Source organism: Berghia stephanieae, chromosome 6 (assembly GCF_034508935.2).
Source record: "Berghia stephanieae isolate SIO BIC M18660-M18661 chromosome 6, UCSD_Bste_1.3, whole genome shotgun sequence".
Taxonomy (NCBI): domain Eukaryota; kingdom Metazoa; phylum Mollusca; class Gastropoda; order Nudibranchia; family Aeolidiidae; genus Berghia; species Berghia stephanieae.
Window position 1 is genome coordinate 59,516,384 of NC_088365.1, and position 25,403 is coordinate 59,541,786.

The following is a 25,403-nucleotide window of genomic DNA, read 5'->3' on the forward strand; positions in this document are numbered from 1 at the left end:
AACAAAAATTTAAAAAATTAAACCGCCCTTCTCCCAACAAGAGAAAACAAAACCAACCCCCCCCCAAAAACAAAAAAAAAAAACAAAAAACACAAAAAAACAACAACAAAAAAACAAAAACAGACAAACCCCAAACAACAAAAAGCCCATTAAAAACTTGAATTTTAGCAATATAGACCAAAGTCTCTATAGGAGTCCAAAGAGCTTTACAAGTTGTCCTAAGCCATTGGCAAAACTTAACATGTTGGAGAAATCCAGACCCCTGTAGTTCCCTGTTACAATTTTTCTTAGAGACCGCATGCCTCCTGGACACTAGATTACGGTGATAGAATATGAAAAAAATACCTTTCCAAGGACTCAGATTTTCGACACCTGTGGGACTCGAACTAAGAACATACCTATCCGAAGGTGGATGTCATGGCACAAGTAACAAAACCGCACTAGAAGTCTGAGATGAGGATGTACTTGGGTTTGAATCGAAATTGTTGCTTGTGTTAGACTATCGATGGTTTGTGTCTAAGTAAAATACCAACTGCTCTACTAATGGGCATGATCTATATTAACTTTTCATGTGTTCGAGGTCATTGGCCACATTGCAAAATGTGCTCAAAGTGACCTAAATAGTGAAAAGTGTTCACATATTTTGAACTATCTAAAAATACGATTGGTCATTGTGTTCAGCTTGACACATGGGTATGTTTACAACTTTCATAAACAAAGCAGCGTGTTTACATTTGTTCAGAAATGTCCAATCGTTGGACAGCAACAAAGCACGTGATTGATGACTCGGTTGGACGAAAACATGAATAAAGATCGCTCCCATTGATGAATAAAACCAACACAGAAATCTGTCAACTTAAACGTTTCTATAGATAGAATGCGCTTGGCCAAGGAGTTCACAACATTGCCATCCGGAAGTATAACGGACCAACACACAAACTCTGTGTAACCATGAACTTTTATAGTCTAGTTAATACAGTTTAGTGAGAACAACTCACAAACGCGGATGGCAAAAACAATAACAAAGGCCTGAGTGACGTCATCTGCATACTATCTATAATATGATCGAGAAAATCGTGTGATAACTACCATCTAGGTCGACTTCATTCAATTTATTGTTTTTAAACAACCAACTTTGTCCGAGCACGTGTGAAGGCGTGTCACCAATTTCATGTCTTGCTTGGTGAAAAATCTACTGGTTAATAGCTTCAATGGTTGAATTTTAGATACTGTGCGGTTGGCTAAGAAACTCACAACAACGGATCAACACACAATACTCTGTGTAACCTTGAACGTTTATAGTCTGGTTAATAGATAGAACGAAGATAAGGTCACTCAAGCCTTTGTTATTGTAATATCCGCGTTTGTGAGTGATTCTCACTAAACTGTATTACCCTGACTATAAAAGTTCATGATTAGACAATGTTTTGTGTGTTGGTCCGTAACACTTCCGGATGGCAATGTTATGAGCTTCTTAGCCAAGCGCATACTATCTATAGATAGTATGCAGATGACGTCACTCAGGCCTTTGTTATTGTTTTTGCCATCCGCGTTTGTGAGTTATTCTCACGAAACTGTATTAACAAGACTATAAAAGTTCATGGTTACACAGAGTTTGTGTGTTGGTCCGTTATACTTCCGGATGGCAATGTTGTGAATTCCTTGGCCAAGCGCATTCTATCTATACAGTTTAGTGAGAATTCCTCATAAACACGGATGGCAAAAAACAATAGCAGAGACCTGTCATCTTCGTCCTATCTATAGATAGAACGAAGATGACGTCACTCATGTCTTTGTTATTGGTTTTTGCCATCCACGTTTATGAGGAATTCTCACTTAACTGTATTAACCAGACTGTAAAAGTTCATGGTTACACAAAATTTTGTGTGTTGGTCTATTTATTGTACCCTGTGTAACCATGAACTTTTAAAGTCTGGATTATACAGTATAGTGAGAATTACTCAAAAACGTGGATGGCAAAAAACAATAACAAAGACCCAAGTGACGTCATCTTCGTTCTATCTATAGATAGTATGCGCTTGGCTAAGAAGCTCATAACATTGCCATCCGGAAGTATAACGGACCAACACACAAAACTGTGTGTATCCATGAACGTTTATAGTCTGGTTAATACAGCTTAGTGAGAATTACTCATGAACGCGGATGGCAAAAAACAATAACAAAGACCTGAGTGACGTCATCTTCGTCCTATCTATAGATAGTATGCGCTTGGCTAAGAAGCTCACAGCATTGCCATCCGGAAGTATAACGGACCGAAACACAAAACGCAGTGTAACCATGAACTTTTAGAGTCTGGATTATACAGTATAGTGAGAATTACTCAAAAACGTGGATGTCAAAAACAATAACAGAGTGATATATAGATAGAATGAAGTTGACGTCACTCACGTCTTTGCTATTGTTTTTCGCCATCAGCGTTTATGCGTAGCCATCGTTAAGTTAACGATGGCTACGGTTTATGAGTAATTCTAACTAAACGGTATTAACCAGACTATAAACGTCAAAGGTTACACAGAGTTTTGTGTGTTGGTCCGTTATACTTCCGGATGGCAATGTTGTGAACTTCTTAGCCAAGCGCATACTATCTAGCTTGATAGATAGTATGCGCATGGCTAAGAAGCTCATATCATTGCCATCCGGAAGTATAACGGACCAACACACAAAACTATGTGTAACCTAGAGCGTTTATAGTCTGGTTAATACAAATTAGTGAGAATTACTCTAAACACGGGATGGCAAAAAACAATAACAAAGACCTGAGTGACGTCATCTTCGTTCTACCTATACCCTATTCCGTTTACGGTGACACGTAATGCTTCATTATAGTTATGTTATAGATAGAATGAAGATGACGTCACACATTCCTTTGTTATTGTTTTTCGCCATCCGCGTTTGTGAGTTGTTCTCACTAAACTGTATTAACCAGACTATAAAAGTTCATGGTTACACAGAGTTTGTGTGTTGGTCCGTTATACTTCCGGATGGCAATGTTGTGAACTCCTCGGCCAAGCGCATTCTATCTATAAGAACACCCCCGACCAAAATAACCCAACAAAAAAACCCCCCAAAAAACCCCACTAACAACAAGCTATTTATTTGACATCAAAGTGTCATACTTGTACTCAACAAACTCCTGTGTTCTCAGATAACTCTCTCTCTCTCTACTGTCTTTCATCAACAACAACAGCTTGAAACGATATGAGAGTGTCATATGGAGTGCGATGGCCAATAAAAGTACCAGGTAGCTCATTTAATTTGTGACCAACCGTCTCAAAACGGTATATTATATCTGGTTGAATCGGACACACACAAAAGGATTCAATAGTCTGATGTCACGTCGCCCAGCAACGCGGCCATCGTGGTTCTAAACAAAGAAAATCGGTAATTTTTATTCTTCATGCTGGCTAGAACTTTTCATATGTCTTGTGATCAGAATGTGTAAAAGTCAAAACATGATCAGACTTATGTTTTTTCTTTCCTCTGGATACGTTTTTATGCTCGTCGGAGAAATATTTCATAACGGCGTCCGCCATTGTTGTGATAATTTAGAGCCAGTTACCAAGTTACCATGCGTGAGGGAAGTGACGTTACGACTGTTGAAGCGTATTATGAACTTCGAGTTGTTTTTTCAATGTGAGATGTTGAAATTTATTCTCGATCATAACGATTATCTAGATATTAACTCCAATTTTGATATTTGTGGCTATAAAGTCATTTTGAGTAGCACTTAGTTCATGATAAATGAACCACTACAGTAAGTCGTCTGTAGTGTTTCATTCATTTTGGTTTTGTTGATAAACGGGAAAACCCGAAACGTCCATTTCTATCTATTTTCGTATATTAAATTGAAGCTTACATTCAATTTCACATTGTTTCTTTAAGTGCACTGCAGTGCACATCCTGCTTGAAACGATACGAAGGCGTCAGTGTGAGTGTGTGTGAATTCGTTGATGATGATGATGATGATGATGATGAGTTTCTCCAACGCTTCGCCGAGACATTTTTTATTATCCTTATCAATCCAATTACAAATCGAGGTAACAGTGATATCAGTTACAAGTTATCCTGAAAGGCGTGTGTAATTTCCTCTCACTCTATCTACATAGTCAGTCTTTCCGTATGTAGACAGTTATTATCAGGCTAATTATAATCGAGGGAATAGGATTTTACTGTTCACTGGCATTTGGACAAGATAAGGGGAAGACATTAAGGGCCAATTTTTCTCCTCTTCCAGATAGATAGATTTTTAAAAAATCAAAAGATTTTGTTACCCGAAACGTCCATTGTCTGTTTTGTTCCCATACGAAGCCTCTCCATTTTCACTCTTTCATTAGTATTTTCACGATCACCGGGAGCCCCTACCGTTTTCTACTTGTGACCGACCACAACAAACAGTTATTATGTCGAGGAGTTTTATATGCTATAAATTGAATTTATGATTTTTTTTAAATGTCTGAAAATGTGTGTGTATGAAACAGTGCCAGAAAAAGTAAGAAAGAAAAACACAAAACAAAATCAATCCCCCCAAAAAAATCAGAATTTTATCTTACACCGGTAATCCTTCCTTAATTTTTCATTATGTGTAAAAAATGTGAAACAAGGATTCAAGGATTAAAAAGTTTATTTTTAGGCACTCGCCAATATAACTCATAGAAGAATATCAAGTAAGTAAAATCAATATTAAAGCAAGGCAAACAATGATAGTGATAATGATAATAGTAATAATAATAATAATAATAATAATAATAATAATAATAATAATAATAATAATAATAATAATAATAATAATAATAATAATAATAATAATAATAATATAATAATATAATAATAATAATAATAATAATAATAATAATAATAATAATAATAATAGTAGTAATAATAATAATAATAATAATAATAATAATAATAATAATAATAATCATAATAATAATAATAATAATAATAATAATAATAATAATAATAATAATAATCATAATAATAATAATAATAATGATGATAATAATCATAATAATAGGTACATAGGTACCATTAAATGGTAACATTTTTATTGTTTTATTGAGGAGAATGAGTTGATTTCTTAAAAAGAAGGAACATAATTCTTTAAAAAATATAGTTCTATGTTCTAATCAAATCAAAGTTATTTCCACCTTCCGACACCCGTTCTACCCGCCCCTATATAAAACCAGATTAAAGTATTGGGTTACATTCGACGTGTACATATAATAAACAGGTCTGACATCCGAACACAATTATGGGCCTAGTTTAACATTGTTGTTGTAATGTACAATATTTTGCGTCATTTTATGAAAGAAATTTCCATTACAACAATGAGTCCATAATGAATGGGGAATGAGATTAGCGGAAGAGTAGCGTCCCTTGATTGGACGTCACCCATAGTCTGTGATGTCACCGGCGGAAAAGTTATTAGAGAGAGAACGTGATGTTGGTTGTGCGGACGAGAGACGCATGCGCACAACCAACATGACGTTCTCTCTCTAATAACTTTTCCGCCGGTGACGTCACAGACTATGGGTGACGTCCAATCAAGGGACGCTACTCTTATTCCCTATTGGGTTATCAGACCTGCAAATACTATGTGCACCTCGGAGAGATTTAATGTGGTCTGACTATTTCATAAAATAAAACAGTAGAAAGCAAGCTGTGTATTGGCACCTGGCACTTGTACTAGCGATGTAGACAGTATTAGAAAGCCGTTTAATAAGATAAGAATATTATAGATAAGTCTGTTATTTTTAACTAGTTGACGACACCAGTGCATAAAATGAAATCATAACATGTTTTGTTAATTAAAAATCTTTGGAATGGGAGACAACCAATATTTGTCGTCACTTTGCCAGTTTAGGTTTATCTCCGTCTTTTATATACGACAATAAACAGGTATAGGAATATTGACGTTAAAAAAAAAAAAGAGTAAATAATCAAATAGAATAACAAAAAGAAAAAAAAAGAAGAGAGATAGCAATGATAACTATCTAAATTCCCCTATCTAAGAGTGTACCAGGGTTATTAAGTCATATAAAATCAAGTTTGTATATTTTTAAAACTTATTTATTTATTTACTATTTGTTTATTTATTTATTTATTTATTTATTTATTTATTTATTGTTTAATTAGTTATTCATGTTTTGTGAACCAGGTTGAGAAAAGTGTATTTAAACTTAAAATAACCCCGATTTGTAAATCAGAGATTTCTACAGGTAAAGCAACTGAAATTATTCTTGACAATGTACTTGAGCATATATTTAGCGCAATGTCCAATTAACGTGCTCAAAGCGCTTTACATTGGGTTCCTCGACAACAGCGATAATTTTAGGCGATATTAATTCTCTCCGACAGAGATAACGCTGTTAACGACCAGGTACTCATTTTACACCTTATTGCGAGTACAGTGAGAGATTGTGAATGAAGAGCATTTTCCATGGACTCAACTATGCGCCGTTCAGAGCGGGACTCAAACTTAGACCTTTCGAAGGAAAGTGCCATACTACAAGACTACATAGCTGCACAAATATGTAACAAATAAAATTAATCCAAGCCTGTTTTCTAAATCGGGACTATAAATTCAATTTTCAGCAAATAACCAACTCGATTAAGTACCGTTTTGAAGCTAGAGTCACATATTCCTAAGGGAGTGTCACAGATAATTTTTATAAAGATATTCAGGCAGCCACACACCCAGGGTGAAACATGAACTATGATTCATGTCGACAGGAAATTAGTTATAACCCTAAGGTAGCGGAAATTCCATGCAATCACTGATGAAAGTTAAACGTCAAATCGGGTAAATAACATCAAGCCCTGTCTATAATAATATTTTGACTCTTTGGTTTTATTGAAATGCAACATTAAGTTTTGTGACAGTTATTTCCGGTGTATCTTTTTTACGAAACCCGACGAAACCCGACGAAACCCAACAAAGTTATGGGAAGTAGTTATGGGGAGTGAACCTGGGACTCAGGGAAGTGTACACCATTGGGGAGTGAACCTGGGACTGGGTTTCGTCGGGTTTCGGTGGGTTTCGTAAAAAAATTACACCCGTTATTTCCCCTGACAAAATAATCGAGTCTTAACATTTAAACAAGAAAGTAGTCTATCAGAGCCATAAACACGACGAAACTTGAGTTTTTCCTTATCTCTTTAGCGTTAAAAGTACAATAGCAATTGATTACTACCTGTTATCTTGGACGTTAGTCTATGGCAACGTACTCTTCGCCATATTATACTCAAACCCAGCTACCAATCAGAGTTTATCCCGGTTTCTTTAGCGTTAAAGGGGAAGAAATATGGCAATTATTGACTTCTATTCTTTGTATTGGACGTTTGATTACGACACATTGCTTTCCGTCATTTATATCAGACCCAGCTACCCAATCACTTCTTCAAACAGGAAAATTAGTGTGTATCGTATTAATTCTTTAAGAGCCAATATGTTTTAGAAACCTTTAAATGTAAAAAGACTTAAAACACAAACATTACTCCAAACCCACTGCGGTAACGTTTTTCCTTAGGGAAGTCTCCCAATATGCCGCTTATCCTCTCAAATAAGTATTTGTGTGGAAAACCCTATCATTTCATAGTCACTACGTAATCGTTGAACAATGCTTTGAACGCGCTGCATAAATTTTTTTTTCTACGATTACAGAATATTTTCGCACATTTTATTGGCGTGAAATTAGGTGTAGAAGACAGCTGATTGGTAATTATAAATAGATCTAATCTTTTGGAGCGCATGAATATAAATCCAAGGTTTTTTTTTAGTTTTTGGTCAAATTCTCATTCAATCAGGAGAAATATATAAATTATAGTGAATAGATGTACTAATACCAAACCATTTCGTTACAAAATATCTAATACTTACTTGGAGGGGTGGAATAAACGTATTCTTTCATTTCTTTGTATTTATTAAACTAGTTATATTATATTCATCGTGCAGTAACACATACTCGTAAGCTCGTTGTGTTATTGGGCACGGTAAAAATAACTCGTTTAATAAATACAAAGAGGTGAAAGAATCGTATATTATGTGGTGCTGGAATAATCTTATGCTCAGAATTTAAACTTCATAATTTAAGTTTACGTCAAAACAATTGCCCTGGTGAAAAATAGCGAGTTCCTATTTTATTTAACCTCAAAGAACATATATTTTCTAATTCTGTTTTGATTTTCAAAAAATAAAAAATAAAAACCCTCATAAACTTGTGCATTTATATAGAGCGATATCCACTAAACGTGCTCAAAGCGCTTTACAAAGTGTCCCCGGCCAACAGCAACACGTAACATGTAAATCAAGACATGACGCCTGTTAGGCGAACTTACAATTTTTTTCTCCAACAGAGACAACGTTGTTAACGGCCAGGTAGTCATTTTACAAATGAGTAAGGTGAGAGAATGTGAGTTAAGAGTCATTTCAAAGGACTCGACTATGAGCCGAGCGAGGCTCGAACCAAGGACCGTCCGATCCAAAAGCGAGTGTCATATCACAAGACCACATAGCCGCACAGATTAAACAATTATTTCCATCTCAGTTTATTCTAAAATAATACTAGAGTGACGCGATGGGTCACATTTATAAAAGCGCATTGTGTATTATCTTATCCCCAATCAAGGCAAGCTGAATTTTAGGGATTTTAAACAAAATTCCAAAGTACTCAGGTGTAAAATGAGTACCTGGTCGTTAACAGCGTTGTCTCTGTCGGAAAAAAAAGTGTGATATCGCCTAACAGACGTCATATCTCATCGTACATGTTTCGTGCTGCTGTTGACTAGGGGCCCAATTTAAAGCGCTTTGAGCACGTAAAGTGGATATTGCCCTATATATATATATATATATATATATATATATATATATATATATATATATATAATAAATTATGCCCTTACGCCACAACATCATAAGACATCGTCGCCTAGTAATTCCACGAAGAAATATTGATAATTCATCAAACAGGATGTCTAATGTCAACAGGAATCAACCATGTTGTCCAAGTGAGGAAATTGGGAGCCTGGAGCGAGAACGGGACCTTTCGAGCCACAGTGCAATGCCTTAACCACTCGGGCACTTAGCCCCCCATATATATATATATATATATATATATATATATATATATATATATATATATATATATATATATATATATATATATATATTTATATATATATATACTTTAATTATAAAAAAAAAACAAATTTCGTTCTTGTATTTTTATTTCTAGAATTGTCCGGTACTATTTCATACACCCTTTTACATATCTTTGTATTATTTTAACTCTTCAAATGCGCTGTTTGAGCATATTGTTCTAGACAAACAGTTTCTGTCGCATGGAGTAGGTCTAGTGTTACAGTACTCGGCTTATGACCCTCAAGTCGAAAGCGTATAAAATAAAATTAAAGCGTATCCAGAGGAAAAAAAACACATTATAAATCTGATCATGTGTTGACTTTTACACATTCTGATCACAAGACATATGAAAAGTTCTAGCCAACATGAAGAATAAGAAGTACCGATTTTCTTTGTTTAGAACCACGATGGCCGCCGTTGCTGGGCGAGGTGACATCAGACTATTGAATCCAATTTGAATCCTTAGAAATGGGATTTTACTCACATTTTCTCACATTAATCGGATATGAAATAATTATTTGACCAATAACAGCGTCGAACGTTTTCTGCAAGTTCTGTGCGGCTATGAAGTCGTGTAATATCGCACCGGAATCCGACTGGAAGGTCCTGGGTTCTAGTCCCAATCTGAATGGCGCACAGTTGAATCTTTGGAAAAGGTTCTTTACTTACATTTTCTCACTGTACTCAGGTGTAAAATGAGTACCTGGTCGTTGATATCGTCATCTTTGTCTTAAAACAATTGTAACATCGTTTAACAGGCGTCATGCCTCGTCCTACGTATTAAATGTTGCTGTTGCCTTGAACACCTTGAAAAGCTCTTTGAGCACGCTTAATAGATATTCCACTTTATTAATGCTGAGGTTTCTATTTGAAAAGGAATTATAATGGTGCGTTTTAGTCTGCATGTCTTCTTAAGTGCCCGATGTTTTATTGGCTTGGGAACATTTGTACATTGATTGTATCACAAATAATGCAAGTTTATACTACATGGCTCACACTATTTTCTCCTACAATAATTGCTGAAGACAAATTACCCGATGGAGAATATTTCAAGCAAATTTCCTGCATTTGTTTTCCTAAAATTGATTTATAGCACAAGACATATCACGAAAACATCAACCTCATAATTTTCCAATTTTCCCGCAATGCATTGGGATGTTTAAAGTTAAGGCTATGGCTAAATAAACACACATAATCTCTTATCTATTCCAGTCATAACATTTAAATTCCATCCCCCCCCCCTCTCTCTCTCTCTCTCTTTCACACATCATAAAAGAGAGGAGGAGAACAAATATAAAAAGAAATAATTAGAAAAATTAAAAGCCATTGTCAGAAAAAAAAATTGAAACAATAAACAAGAACAGAAACTAATTTTAACAAACTCACACACACAAAAAAATCAACAACAAAAAAACAACACCAAAAAATAGAAACCCAACAAACAAACGACAAAACGAAAAAAGAAACAAATTAATCAAGATTTAAAAAACAAAACAAAAAAACAAACAACCAAAAACAAACAAACAAAAAAACAAACACACAAAAAACAAAACCAAAGAAGACCAAAAAAAAAAAAAAAACAACAAAAAACAAAACCAAAGAAAACCAAAAACAAAAACAAAAAAAAACCAAAAACAAAAAAACAAAAACAAAAACAAAAACAAAAAAAAAACAAAACAAACAAACAATAGAACAATAAACTTAAAAGCAAATTTCTCAGACACCAGCTTTTTTGTAAAAATTGCAAAGATTTGGTATCTTTACCTCTACTACTACAGCAACAACAACAACCATCACCACAACCACAACCACCACAACCACCACCACAACTACCACAACAACAACAACAACAACAACTATACTACTACTACGAGTATTATTACGATTACTACTACTACTACTACTACTACTACTACTACTACTACTACTACTACTACTACTACTACTACTACTACTACTACTACTAATACCACTACAACAACAACAACAAACAACTACTACTACTACTACTACTACTACTACTACTACTACTACTACTACTACTACTACTACTACTACTACTACTACTACTACTACTATACTACTATCTACTACTACTACTACTACTACTACTACTACTACTACTACTACTACTACTACTACTACTACTACTACTACTACTACTACTACTACTACTATACTACTACTACTACTACTACTACTACTACTACTACTAACTACTACTACTACTACTACTACTACTACTACTATCTACTACTACTACTACTACTACTACTACTACTACTACTACTACTACTACTACTACTACTACTACTACTACTACTACTACTACTACTACTACTACTACTATACTACTACTACCATTATACTACCTTCATATTCTACCAATGTACCACACGAAGTGCATATTTTATTATCAAAATGAGAAGGAAAAAAAAAAGAATTTTGTCATAGTAACGTACTCTATTAATTCCTTCATAGCACACTCAAGGGTGACCAAAAAGCAATACAGTAACATAGTAATAATCAAGAAGCCACAGTGTAGACACCCCTCAAATATCAATAATGATAACAATATAACAATACAGAACAAGACAAGGGACGGTCTTATAATATACTGCCATAATCTAACAAAACACTTTTTTTCCTTTTGGCCAGATAACTTTTGCATCAAATATTAAATTGATATTAAGCCGCTAAAAGCTGTGGACTGTAAAAAGTAGTAAACAAAATTGAATATAATATTTAACAGTTTCAAAAAATGACAAAATACCAAACACGCACGCAACGTTTTAGTGTCAAAACCCTTCTTCAGCCAACAATAAAAACAGCAAAAAGAAGCAATGAAAACATTAAATACATTACTAATATGCCGAATGTTTCTCTACGTCCATCTGGTTAATTAGTAATGTATAATTTATGCTTTCATTGTTTTTACGTGTTTGGCTGAAGAAGGATTTTGAGCCCAAAACGCTCCATGTTTGATATTTAGTTCTTTTTTTCTTTTTTGGAAGCTGTTAGTTATATTCATTTTTGTTTATTACTTTTTACATGAAATATCAATCGTTTATAATATTATTGTCTCTTTACATATCAAAAAGTCTTTTCTTTTCACTTCTTTGATGAAGCATTAGCTTTGGCACTTTGATAAGTTAATGAATATTTTCGATTAATTGATAAATATTTGAGTCTAGAGATAGTATGCGCTTGGCTAAGAAGCTCATAACATTGCCATCCGGAAGTATAACGGACCAACACACAAAAACTGTGTGTATCCATGAACGTTTATAGTCGGGTTAAAACAGTTCAGTGAGCATTACTCATAAACGCGGATGGCAAAAAACAATAACAAAGACCTGAGTGACGTCATCTTCGAACTATCTATATTTTTCTGGCCAAAATGTAAAAAGAAATGTTTTGTCAGAATGCTGCAATAATATGTCACCGTTTCTATGCCTTTCCCCTGCATACTCGCGAGTCAGCGGCGATCTCGTCAAGATCAATAAACAAGCTTAGGACAGGCGCTGTTGTTTTAAGGTCTCAACTGACCAATGTCCAGTCGACTGCTTTATCACAATAAATTACTAAGTGTTTTGTAGTGGACGGGTTTGCTCAGCCAAGTACCAATGTCTCGGTGTTAATATAGAGAATGCCAATGTATGTATATATATTTCATTATGTATTTGCAACAGTCAGGATGTAACTTTTAGGACTACCTATTTTGCATATTATCTGAGATAATTTCTGCAAATTTTCACACACAAAAAATTGTTGAGAGGTGAGTGTTTATAAAATGGTTTTTATCTCGTTTTTGCGTATAAAACATCATGTTTGTTATTTAGTTTGTCTTTTTCTTTATTTATATTTATAATTTATTTGTATCTTCTTCTTCTTCTTCTTCTTCTTCTTCTTCTTCTTCTTCTTCTTCTTCTTCTTCTTCTTCTTCTTCTTCTTCTTCTTCTTCTTCTTCTTCTTCTTCTTTTTCCTATTATTATTATTATTATTATTATTATTATTATTATTATTATTATTATTATTATTATTATTATTATTATTATTATTATTATTATTATTATTATTATTATTATTATTATTATTATTATTATATCTTTATATATTGAGATTCTGGTAGTTATTTAGATGAGGTTGGTTTTTCTGAATCTTTTCTGAATATAGTAAAGGCGCTCAGCTTCTGATCAATTGGTCTAAGGTTCCAGTCCTAATGTGGGAGGCACATAGCTGGGATCTTGTAAAATTTCTTTCAAATACATCCGTTGAATATAATGTTTAAAGCGCCTTACAAGGGCATGCCTCGCCTGACATGTTAATTGTCATTGTTGACTTAAGACTTAAAGACTTAGGTGCACAATTATTTGCAGGTCTAAAAAAGCTTATTTTAACAGTATAACGGAAGAAAGTGTAGAATTCTTCATTCTTTAAAATAAAATTTCATTGCCTTGGTATGAGGATATTTCTATTGCAACAATTAGACCTTTGTAATTTGGGTCGTCAGATATGTAAATACATATACTCCTGTAATGCGCCTTGAGCACATTTTAGTCGATATTGCGTCATATAAGTAACCTGGCGATTTTGCATCATCGGACACTTCTGATGATGACCTAAAAAGCCAACACAAATTTTACTCACTTCAACATTTTATTAATCTTAACTTTCCATTTATTTTACATAAATAATAATGTGAAATTGAACGTAAGCTTAAATTTAATTACAAAAAAACTGATCAAATGAACGTTTCGGGTTTCCCTTTATCAACAAAACAGGATGAATGAAACACCACAGATGGATGAGATGATGTGTTAGTGGCGTAGTTTGATCTGTTATTTGTAATTAAATTGAAGCTTACATTCAATTTCACATTATTATTTATTTCTTCGAGCTTCGAGCAGCAACATTTACATTCATTTTACAGGGGACGACCTCCAGTGAAAGTGGCAACACCAAAAAATGCCACGTCTTGTAATGAACACCGGAAACAGACATGGGTTCGAGGGAAGCTTCAACCCCAGCCTGCGCATGAGCACCGCAGCAATGGCTTCCGTCAAGTTTAAGCTGGACAAGGAGAAAGCCAAGTATGAAAAGACGATGAAAGTTCTTGACTTGAGCGAAAAGATGGAGATGAGAATTGCACAGGTGGGTAATTATACCTCATTCTGCCGTTTCCCAGGAGGAAAAATACTATTTTTTGGGAACCCATTTGATCAAATCTGGCGTTATGTCCTAATGAGATTAGATTTTTAAAAAGTAGTTTTAAATAAAAATTATATTAAAAAGAACATTTTTAGTTATTTGAAGTTGTGGAGATTTTAAAAACTCAAATGATAACAGCTGAGCTTACAATGTAGTTGCATCATCTAATCAGGTTGAATATTAACTATAATATAGAAGTGAGTAGTATATTTTCTATTTAACCCTCTCCTTACCAGCCATTTTCAGGATTTTCCCGAAAACTTCACACCCAACTAACACACACAAAAAAATATTTTTTATCACTCAAACAGAATAGCAGTAAGTTCTTGCCATGCATAATTTCTTTAGCAAAACATGCTCTACACCACATTGTTCATTTTCTTTAAATTGTATGATGTACAAGAGAAATTTGAATAAGAAAAATGTTGGTTGTATCGTAACTAATGTGACGATTTTCCTATAGATGGTAAGGAGAGGGTTAAACTATTATTTACGTAATAATGCATCGTGCACCTAAGAGCGCGGACAATAAAGAAAGGAAGGAAGCAATTTATTGCATTGACACAACTTTATCACAACAATTAACTAGACTTAAAGAGGAATTTATGATCTTCAGTTTTGCACACACACACAAAAAGCATTAGCTGAACATCTTGTTGCATAAATCTATTGATTCAGCCCGACACGATTCCATTTCAATATGAGAACTTGAAATAGGCACTTTATTCACGTTTTCTCACCAGACTCAGATATCAAATGTGTACCTGACTACTAAGCTCTGACAATAAGACATTATATTGTGTCTTACAGGCATCGCGTTTTTTTGTGCTTGGGAAACCCTATAAAGTTCATCACATAAATATGTGACCCATCATCTCAAAACAACTCTACAACGTGAATTCAGAAATAAAGTGATAAGAAATATGAACTGAGAGTTTATTACATTATAAGAAACTCTATGTAATCTTGACACAACGAAATTAAATTTAACCCGTTACATGTGTGTGCTAGCTATTAATTCAATGTTCAGCACCATGTTCATTCCGACATAATACCGATTTGAGATGTTGGGTCACATTTATGAGATATTACCCCTGTTTTTTGTTCTTTATTGGTTTTTTTTTGTGTGTATTGGTTGTTTAATTTTCGTCGATATGACTATAAACTGGGGGAAAATGTACCTAAGAAAGTGTAGAATTCTACATTCTTTAAGATAAACTTTCGACTCTCAATGCATGACGCTATTTATGAAATATTATGAGTATCTATTTCTTTCAATGCCACAGCTAATAATATAATTATCATTTCGAAAATAAATCCTAACGCATTGTAAATATCTCTTATTATTTCAATGTCTGCTCGTTTCCATCTTCCCGAGTTCCAAATTATCCCAAAATAGCCACAATAGTTTTGATAGCAAGAGATATGTAAACACTCTTGTGATTACAAAGTGATCGAATGCGTTCTGGCATGGGATGGATAAACTGAACAATAATTATGTACTTTGACTAAACGCGTTTTTCACTTTAACAATAAAACGTTTACTATAAATATCTTATAATAATCTTAATAGTCCTTCAGAGCCTTTTGGCCCTTGGAGTCGGAGTTTACCCCGGTTTTTATAGCGTGAAACGGACAATAGCAATTGCTTACTACCCTTTGGATAGGACGCCAGTCTATAGCAAAGTACTTTCGCCAGATCTAACCAGCCACCCAATCACTGTTGGGTGGACTGGGGGGGGGGGGGGGTCAGAAAAAAGCTCGACTACACCTGGGATCGATCTCGGTCCCTTTTCGTTTGAATCGAATGCTCTACCAACTGAGCTATCGGGACCCCCCTATAAATATCGATCTAGATCAATTTATTAAAACGACCATCAATTTCTTCCGATAGATTAGTAGTAAAATACTATCTTAACACGCAAACACACACACACTCACGCGCACGTGTGCACGCACTCAAACTCACAAGGGAAGGAGCGGTTATCGGCACTGGGTTTTGTCAATATTTTTTTTCTTACCCCCTCTCTCGTGTTCACCCAGCAGTGATTGGCTAGCTGGGTCTTTTAGATATGGCGGAAAACACTTTGATATTATTCCGTGCTTTTCAAACCGTAGCAATCATTTACACCTGTCTGTTTTTATTATAGGGAATGAGATTAGAGGAAGAGTAGCGTCCCTTGATTGGAAGTCACGAGCGGAAAAGTCATTAGAGAGAGAACGTCATGTTGGTTGTGCGGCATGAGACACTTCACCGAAAGCGAGGACGAGAGAGATGCATGCGCAAAACCATTTTGACGTTCTCTCTGTAAGGTGACGTCCAATCAAGGGACGCTACTCTTCCGATAATCTCATTCCCTATCCATCTCCACGGTCCTTTTGACCCTGCATTACATTTTTTTTTTGCATCTTTGAAAAAAAATTGCGATCCTCAGGCTTCTTTTCATGGTTGATACATTTCGACAATTTGTAAAAAAAAGGTATTCATTTAGAGTCAGTAGGCCCATAGAACCGGTGTTTATTGCCGTTTCTGGAGCGTGAAACGGACAATAGCAATTATTGTAGGATTTTAATAGGACGATAGTATATCGCAAAGAACTTTCCGCAAGATCTAAAAGACTTGGCTAACGAATCATTGGTGAATGGACAGAGGGACCCAAAAAAAAAAAAAAAATAAATAAATATAGATTTCACCCGGGATGGGTCTTGGTCCCTTTGCGTGTGAAACGAGTGCTCTACCAATTGAGCTATCGGGACCTCCTTCGACAAATTGAGAGCCTAGCCATGTTTATCGATCGACATTTTAATAATAATGTACTTTATTCATCCAAAAGGAAATTGTTGTACAGACGTATAAAATGCCGACAATAATACATACATAAACATAATATACGTAAATATAATGTGGTAAAGTAAAATTTGGTAATAGTGTAATAATATTCTAGGCTGTAAGAATAATTACATAAACCCTAGTGTAAATTAAGGGACATACAGATTATAAAAGTGTAAGATATAAATATCTAGAAAAGGTATATTGATGTCAACATATAAGAAAAAAAAGAGATTAGTAAAAAGCTAAGAATTAGTTACAGTATAATACTATTGTAAATTGACTGAGAAAAATTACATAGTATAAATTACATAAATAAAAGTTTTCTGACTAAACTGAAACAATAATCTCTTTTGTCAGAACACGTCAGAACAATTGATTACGTTAAAGTTTCCAAGCGTTTTGTTTAGTTGAAAGCCAATGCTTCGATTTAGATGTTTTATATTAATATGTGTTTTATTTATATTTTTGGCGGAGGAGATCGCGGCGCAAAGAATGGGAAATTCGGTTTATTCTCACCTGTCTTTCTATCCCTGTTCTATATACATTCATTTCTTTTCGTTTTAACAGTTTTGAATCGTTTTAAAGAATGATTTGTTTTCAATGTAAAACTGAATTCGTTGTTATCTCCTTAGGTATACAAATCTGGGTGATGATCGTATCGAGGCATGTCAAGTTTGAAAAGGGGAGAAATCAGCAAAATGAAAATTTAATTTAGAAAAAAAAAAAAAAAAACAATGATCAAAACCCAAAACAAACAAGCGAAACGAAGAATCACAAATGAAAAGAAAGACTGAATCCTCTCTGCCGTGTCGGGTGCTTGAGGAAACAGTAAGGTCTTCAGCTGTATGGGTTAGAGTCTGTGGGATGAGAGAAAAAAAATTAGGCTTTCATATAGAACAATATCCACTAAACGTGCTCAAAGCTCTTTACAAGGGGTCCCTGACCAACAGCAACACGTAACGTGAAGAACAAGACATGACGCCTGTTACATTTTTTTCGACAGAGGCAACGCTATTAACGGTCAGGTACTAATTTTATACCTGAGCACAGTGAGAGAATATGAGTAAAGAATCTTTCCCAAGGATTCAACTATGCGCCGAGAGAGGCTCGAACCCAGGACCTCCGATCCGAAAGCGAGTGTCATATCACAAAACCACATAGCCGGAGAGAAATCAGTAAAATGTAAATTTAATTTTATTAAAAACAATAATAAAAAACCAAAACAAACAAGAGAAACGAAGAATTCCAATGAAAAGAAAGACTGAATACAGCTGTCCTCTCTGCCGCGTCGGGGGCTTGAGGAAACAGTAAGGTCTTTAGCTGTGCGGGTTCCAGTCTATGGTCTGAGGCTATGGGCTTTCAAATCTCCCAGTTTGGTGGTAGTCCACATGCCAAAAGCACTTTAAAACGTTATTCAAGTTTTCTGAGGTCAAATTGTCAGTCTATAAACTTCTTTCTTCTTCTTCTTCTTCTTCTTCTTCTTCTTCTTCTTCTTCTTCTTCTTCTTCTTCTTCTTCTTCTTCTTCTTCTTCTTCTTCTTCTTCTTCTTCTTCTTCTTCTTCTTCTTCTTCTTCTTCTTCTTCTTCTTCTTCTTCTTCTTCTTCTTCTTCTTCATACGGACTACAATCTACTCCCATTGAGAACGTATACGAGTAGCAGGTTTCAGACATATTACAAGTTCAAGGCCATTCGTTGATTAAAGTCCCTATGTCGATTATCTATTTCTATTTCTCATATCTTTAAAGAAGAATGAGCAAAAATGAAAATAAGTCTAAAAATAAAAACAACAAAGTACTTAAAAAGGAAAGTCCTGGACTTAAAGCCCCTTTTCAGCCAACCCTCTTAAAGTGAATCACAGTACGGCCTTCTATGAATAAAAACACATTAAAAAAATTGGACAAAAAAATCGTGAAGGGTGAGTTTTCTGGCCAAATTTTAAAATGTGTTTTTCTGAGTAAGGCAGAGTATGAAGCACGTCATTGTGACAGCGTTCACATTGTCTCGTATCTTCATTTCAGGTGTATTTTTGGTCATGTTATAAAACCTAAAATAGCAATTTCATGGACTAATATTTCATGAGTACTGCATTTTATCATTAATTTGGTTTCAACTCTATACCTGGTGCTGATATGACCTAAATGTGTTGCAAGCGCCGTAAAACCCTTAAAAACATAAACATAAAATCTATACAACGACAAATTGAGATGTTTAGTTAATGCACTTTTTGTTATCCTTATATTGACAGAGACAAGTAGAGGAGGTAAAGAAGGAATTGACTCTAATGAGAGCATACCAACATGTCGCTAAACAAATGGCATTCAAAAACTTTGATCCGGTGATTCGACGTCGGCGGGAACGGAGGGAGAAAGAAAGACGAGAAAAGGAAGAAGCGGCTCTTCAACAGCAGCAGAAGCAACAACAGGATAAAGAAGATGATGAAAATGATAACGATGATGACAACGGAGATGATCCTGAAGAGAACAGAAGACTGTCGATGAACGGAAATGTGTTTGTAACGCTGCAGGATATCATGGGGAATGATGCTGTTTTACGAAGGAATAGTAAAGTAATCCACGAAAAGCGTAGACAATCTCAGGCAAGTCTTGAGCATATGGAATATGGAGATGATTCATTTTTGAAAAGCCGTAGAAGAAAAAGCAATGCCTCATCATTGGGTACTCTATTATCACCGAGACGAGGAAGTATAGCGAGTGTTGAAGGTAGTAGTGACAATAATGATGTGAGCAATGGTGGCTGTGACGAAATTGATGGAGAGAAAGATAATAATTCTAGTTCTAAAGTGGGTTTACTAGATATTGAAAGACTTGTTAGTCAGAGAAGACGGAGATCTATAGCTGGGAGTTTTGGAATGGCTGGTTTAGATTCGATTGAGGAAAACGGTTTAGAAACAAGGAAAGACAAAGAGACAAATAATAACAATAGTGAAAAAGAGAAACGTTGTGATTCTTCTATAGAAAATAAAACAAATAGTCTCGTAGTTAGTGGAAGGAAAGGATTCAAAACGACTGGCAATGTTGTCAAAGGGTTTTTCATTACGTCTTCAACTGATGATAGCGAGGAGAAAACGGGTAAAAATTCAAAAGGTGGAGAAAAAGATGCAATAAATGACAAAAGAGAAAGGCCGATGACAATTTTTCAAATATCTAAGTACTACGAACAGCAAAAATCACGCCATATGGAAGATAGAAAGAATAAGGATATAAATCAGCAAAAGATGCTTGAGAGGAGGAAATATGAATCTCTGAGACGGCGGCTGCAGAAGGAAAAATTTGATAAAGAGAAACGTAGAAAATCATCCGATGCAAGCAAAGCTGCTAGCGCTCCTGATAAAAGGACCATCGACTCCTCAGAATCGCCAAAAGTCGTCGAGAAGTCTTCACCATCTCAAACATCTCAAGCAGAGGATAGTGGCGATGTGAGGTGCAAAACAGTTCCTCTGATAAAAGAGCCTGAACAAGAGGAAGAAACAACCGATTCAAAACCGGAATCATCATCAACATCATCATCAGCAGCGGCAATTTCAAGTTCGCCTTTGAAAGGTTTGGCTCGATTTAAGAATGCCGCAACGGCTGTGTCGGTGCAGCTGAAGATTGCCAGCCCAAAAAAGGGCAAAACAAATCGTTTGAAAAACATTGCTGCTGCAGTCATGATCAAAGAGAGTTCGACAGGCAGCCGCGTCCCTAAAGCGTTCATGTACAGTGACGCTTTCGCTGAGAGATTTGGGCGCGAAAGAGACAAGAGTAAAGCAACCACTTTGGAAGCGTCACACAGGAATCCAGAAGACTGCAAAATACGGCCCTTAGCCATGCCGGACTCCGTCAAGGCTGAGTTTGCTGAAAAGTGGAAGTCACTGATGGGAAACGTCAACAGGTAGGTTAATTATAATATGATTGATTTAACTTCAATCAGTTAGTCTGAATTATATGGCAACACATGAAGAAAAAAAACCCCAACAACTGAGGGACTAGCACCAAAATAATACCAGGAATAGCTTCTCATGGTAACTTAAAACTGTCGACAAAATTGATACCACATCCACATCTTATCAACACTCTGAAAGCTATTCCAGCTATTGTTTGGTGGTAAAAGATCCTGGGTTTTTTTTACCTCGGGGAGATATATTCCTTAATCCATCTATAGTTTAAAAAAAATAGATATTGATAAAAAAAGTGATTCCTGTTGTGTCTAGATATTAAAACGACCTTTTGTCAAAGCCTCATCTATGCCTTAAATTAATACTCAAGAGTGAGCTTTTATATAGAGCAATATATATATATATATATATATATATATATATATATATATATATATATATATATATATATATATATCCTTCTAATGCGATCAACTACAAGGGGTTTAAAGTCAACAGCAACAATTAACACTTAGGAAGAGACACGACACCTGTAATTTTGTTTTCGCTTTGAGATAAAGGCAACGCTGCTCGGGTATAGATAGTTCGAAGATGACGTCACTCGGGGTCTTTGTTATTGTTTTTTTGCCATCCGCGTTTATGAGTAATGCTCACTGAACTGTATTAACCTGACTATAAACGTTCATGGAGACACACAGTTTTGTGTGTTGGTCCGTTATACTTCCGGATGGCAATGATATGAGCTTCTTAGCCAAGTGCATACTATCTATACGTTTTACAAATGACTGCTCTGAGAGGATGTGCGTAAAGATTCTTTTCCAAATTCTCAACCTTTCGCCGCCCAGAGAGGGATTTGAGCCAGACATATTATACCAGTCAGAAGGTTTTTGTCCTAGCACGAAACCACAAAGCCGCACAAATCAAAATCCTGTGTAGCCATGAGGCTTTGTGGATAGAAATTTAGATTCTCAAAACTTGTTCACCAAGCAGGGGTGTATGCTTCACAATGCTTAGGTTTAAGATTGCTTAATGAAGAATATCAACTAACACACGGGCATTCGTGGCAACAATAAATCGTTATCAATTAATCTCAGTGCAAAGTTTATATTAATTTTTTAAAGAAATTATTCGCGGACAATCTTTTTCAAATATAATATTATATGATTTCTAGTTAGATACAGTTAAATAGAAATTATAAACTGAATTAAGTTCCCAGAAAAGTACACCCCCCCCCTCTCTCTTTTCCTTCATTGTACACTTTGTACACTTTATCAAGATGAGCTATTTCTAAACCATATAAAGAAAATATTTATTACTATCAGTGTTGTAATGTACTCCCAAACCAACGCAAAATATCCTCCATAGTAACAATGTTATACAAAAAAAAATTACACGTGGTTTTCAGATCGGCAACTTGCAATACATAAAATAATGAAAACATAAAGAATGCAGTGTACGCTTTAAAGGACAATTTTCACTACGTTTAAACCCTAGCGTTTTCCTCCCAATCTTTCTATAATATTCAATATAATTTATATATATATATATATATATATATATATATATATATATATATATATATATATATATAAATATTCAAATATTTTGTCCTACTCTTACAAAATCGATTTGTATAATTACTCTAGCCTTAAAACTTTATGTTCAAAGTTGTGTCCATTTATTTGCAATTTATCCCAATATTCAGGTGTGAAATGACCATTGACTGCGTTATCTGTGGCTAGAAGAAATATAGATTAATATATATATATATATTTATATTCATATGTATATATATATATATTATATATATATATATATATATATATATATATATATATATATTATATATATATATATATATATATGAGTGCTAGTAAGTACTTGTAGGTACGAGAGTGCTCGATAATTAGACCATATAAAAATACATAAATTCACTCATCTATTTAAGCCAAAACGAACGTTTCAATGTCTTTCATTTCCTCAGTTGGCATTTGTCCGTAGAATGGTCTTTCATTCGGGAGTCTTTTCTTGTTTATTTATATTATACGCCCTTACAAGAAAAGACGCCCGAATGAAAGACCATTCTACGGACAAATGCCAACTGAGGAAATGAAAGACATTGAAACGTTCGTTTTGGCTTAAATACGTGATTGCACTTATTTATTATATATATACATATATATGTATATATATATATATATATATATATATATATATATATATATATAATATATATATATATATATATATATATATATATATATATATATATATGTATGTATAATTATAAAAGCAAAACCCATGAAATAAGAGTACTCAACATTTTGATACAAGGAGTTATTTATAAAATATTTCAAGTATAATTATCATCAACTTCTACAATATTGTTTCGAGCATTCACTCTCGATCTCATCAGGGAGTGAAAGTGAAAGTAGATTGTTGTGTTTATCGTACTATTTCGTCTTTTCGTTAATGGTAGTTCGTATTTACATAAAAGGTGCTTGTTTCTATGTTTGCATTGAGCTGTTAGTTCGTTTCTTCAATTGAGTGTTGCCATGTTCGGTTTTGTGATGATGTAGAATTTTTCTTCCAAGCAGAGGTTGCAAATCTTAGGAGAGGGGGAGTACGACTGTGCTCTGGAGATGATTTTCCATGTAATGCTGTGTTGTATGTTTTTTCTTTGATGTTCCAAATGTGTTCGCTTGGTGTAGTAGAATTTCGTTTATGTATGATTTTGAAGGAAGATTTATGCAGGTTGTATCTGGTTTTGAATGAACACTCAGGGAGACTAATGTATGTTTCTTTTTTGGGTGTTTCTGGGCGTGTAACTGTGGATTGGGTAAAGAACGTTTTGAGTCAGGCAATTGCCGTTTAGTGGGCATGTTGCCTTGCTCCTGCAGTTGCATTTTTTTGTCTAGGTTGTTTTTATTGATTTTTAAAAAATAACCTCAGGACAGCAAGCTTCCTTTAATGCAATCTTTTATTCTAAACTCACATAATAATTTGTAACTTTCTTTTTATCATCTTCACTATAGTGCTGTCCATTGGAAAGTCCGAGCACTCCGAGAAGATACAGGAACTTTGAACTCTCGTCAGATCAGACGCCAGGCCAGAGAGGAACAGCCCAGCATAACAAGCGTTAGTCCTAGAAGCCCCCGGAATCCTCCTCGCTCTGTGTTTCCCGGAGCTTGCAAGACAACCTGGGCTGTGAAAAAGTTCGTCTCCCAGGAGATCGACGATGTTCTCAAGGCGTGGCACCCGGATAATGTCAGGCGAAAGAGAAATCAGAGAATGAAGGATAAAGTCAGTTTTCCTGATTTTATCGATAGAGTGAGAACTACTAATAGTATATTGAGAAGTTTTAGGAGTTATTGTAAAGAGAAAATGGATAAGAAGGAAGAGAGTAATGAAGACAAAAATGACGAGAATGACAATAAGTTAGAAAATGGCAAGGATGACGATGATAATTTGGTGTTAGATGATGTTGGTGGTGCTGGTGATGATAGAAGCGATTCAGATGATAGCGTTGAAAATGAAATATTTGTGTGAAACCACAAAGAATTTCTGCGGATGTGATATACGAGTAATCAAAAATCGTGTAATTTTCGTTAACACACTTGGTGAAATATAATGCTGCAAATAGTCTTAACAGGAAAGCAAAATATTTTGATTTAAGAAATCGAAAAAAGACTAATGGTCAAGCAAAAATATCTTCTTCGGCAGACATCAAATAATGAACGGCTACTCTTTTTTTATATCGGCGTTTTAGACACACGAAAATCCATATTACTGATTTTCCACGAACAGTTTTGAATTATTTTATTTATTTTATTTATTTTCATTATCATTGATTGGTAGGTGCCGAAAACTCAAAAGAACAAAATAATATAACTTTAGATTTTGTTCAAATTAATACAATACATTTTCATTACTTGGAACAAAAATTACCATACCGGAATTAGTGGTCTTTCATAATTTTTCACAATAACTAATGATTGTTTTCATAATTGTTTTCTGTTTTAGTATGTACATAAATACAAATAAATTAATATATCATAATGATTTTTCCATGACCTTGTTTGTTTGTTTTTTTCTTCAATGATGATTTCAATCAAGATACTTATTTTGAGACAATAAACGCAGCCTGGACAATTTTTAAAAAAGCCTGGGTGACTTAAACTATAAATGTGACCCATTTTCTAAAAGCGTTGTTATGTCGGGGTAAAAAAGGATTTTAAGGTTAAATTCACCAGAAATTGAAACTTTAGTTTAAATCACCTTATTTCCTCCTACTCCTCAAAATC

The 25,403-nt window shown here is 34.6% G+C and overlaps 1 protein-coding gene across 2 annotated transcripts; it reads left to right on the plus strand.

The window, feature by feature from the left end:
* The first annotated feature begins 3,937 nt into the window (after positions 1-3,937).
* On the plus strand, positions 3,938-25,139 carry LOC144975731 (uncharacterized). 2 transcript variants are annotated; one of them, XM_078919923.1, is made up of 4 exons: positions 3,938-4,058; positions 14,094-14,314; positions 19,450-21,095; positions 24,135-25,139. In XM_078919923.1, exons 2-4 carry the CDS (start codon positions 14,129-14,131, stop codon positions 24,646-24,648), a joined length of 2,346 nt encoding a protein of 781 aa, XP_078776049.1. In that variant the 5' UTR covers positions 3,938-4,058; positions 14,094-14,128; the 3' UTR covers positions 24,649-25,139. The 2 variants fall into 2 exon arrangements, with proteins under 2 accessions (XP_078776049.1, XP_078776048.1); XM_078919922.1 differs by lacking the exon at positions 3,938-4,058 and adding an exon at positions 12,814-12,938.
* The last annotated feature ends 264 nt before the right edge of the window (positions 25,140-25,403 follow it).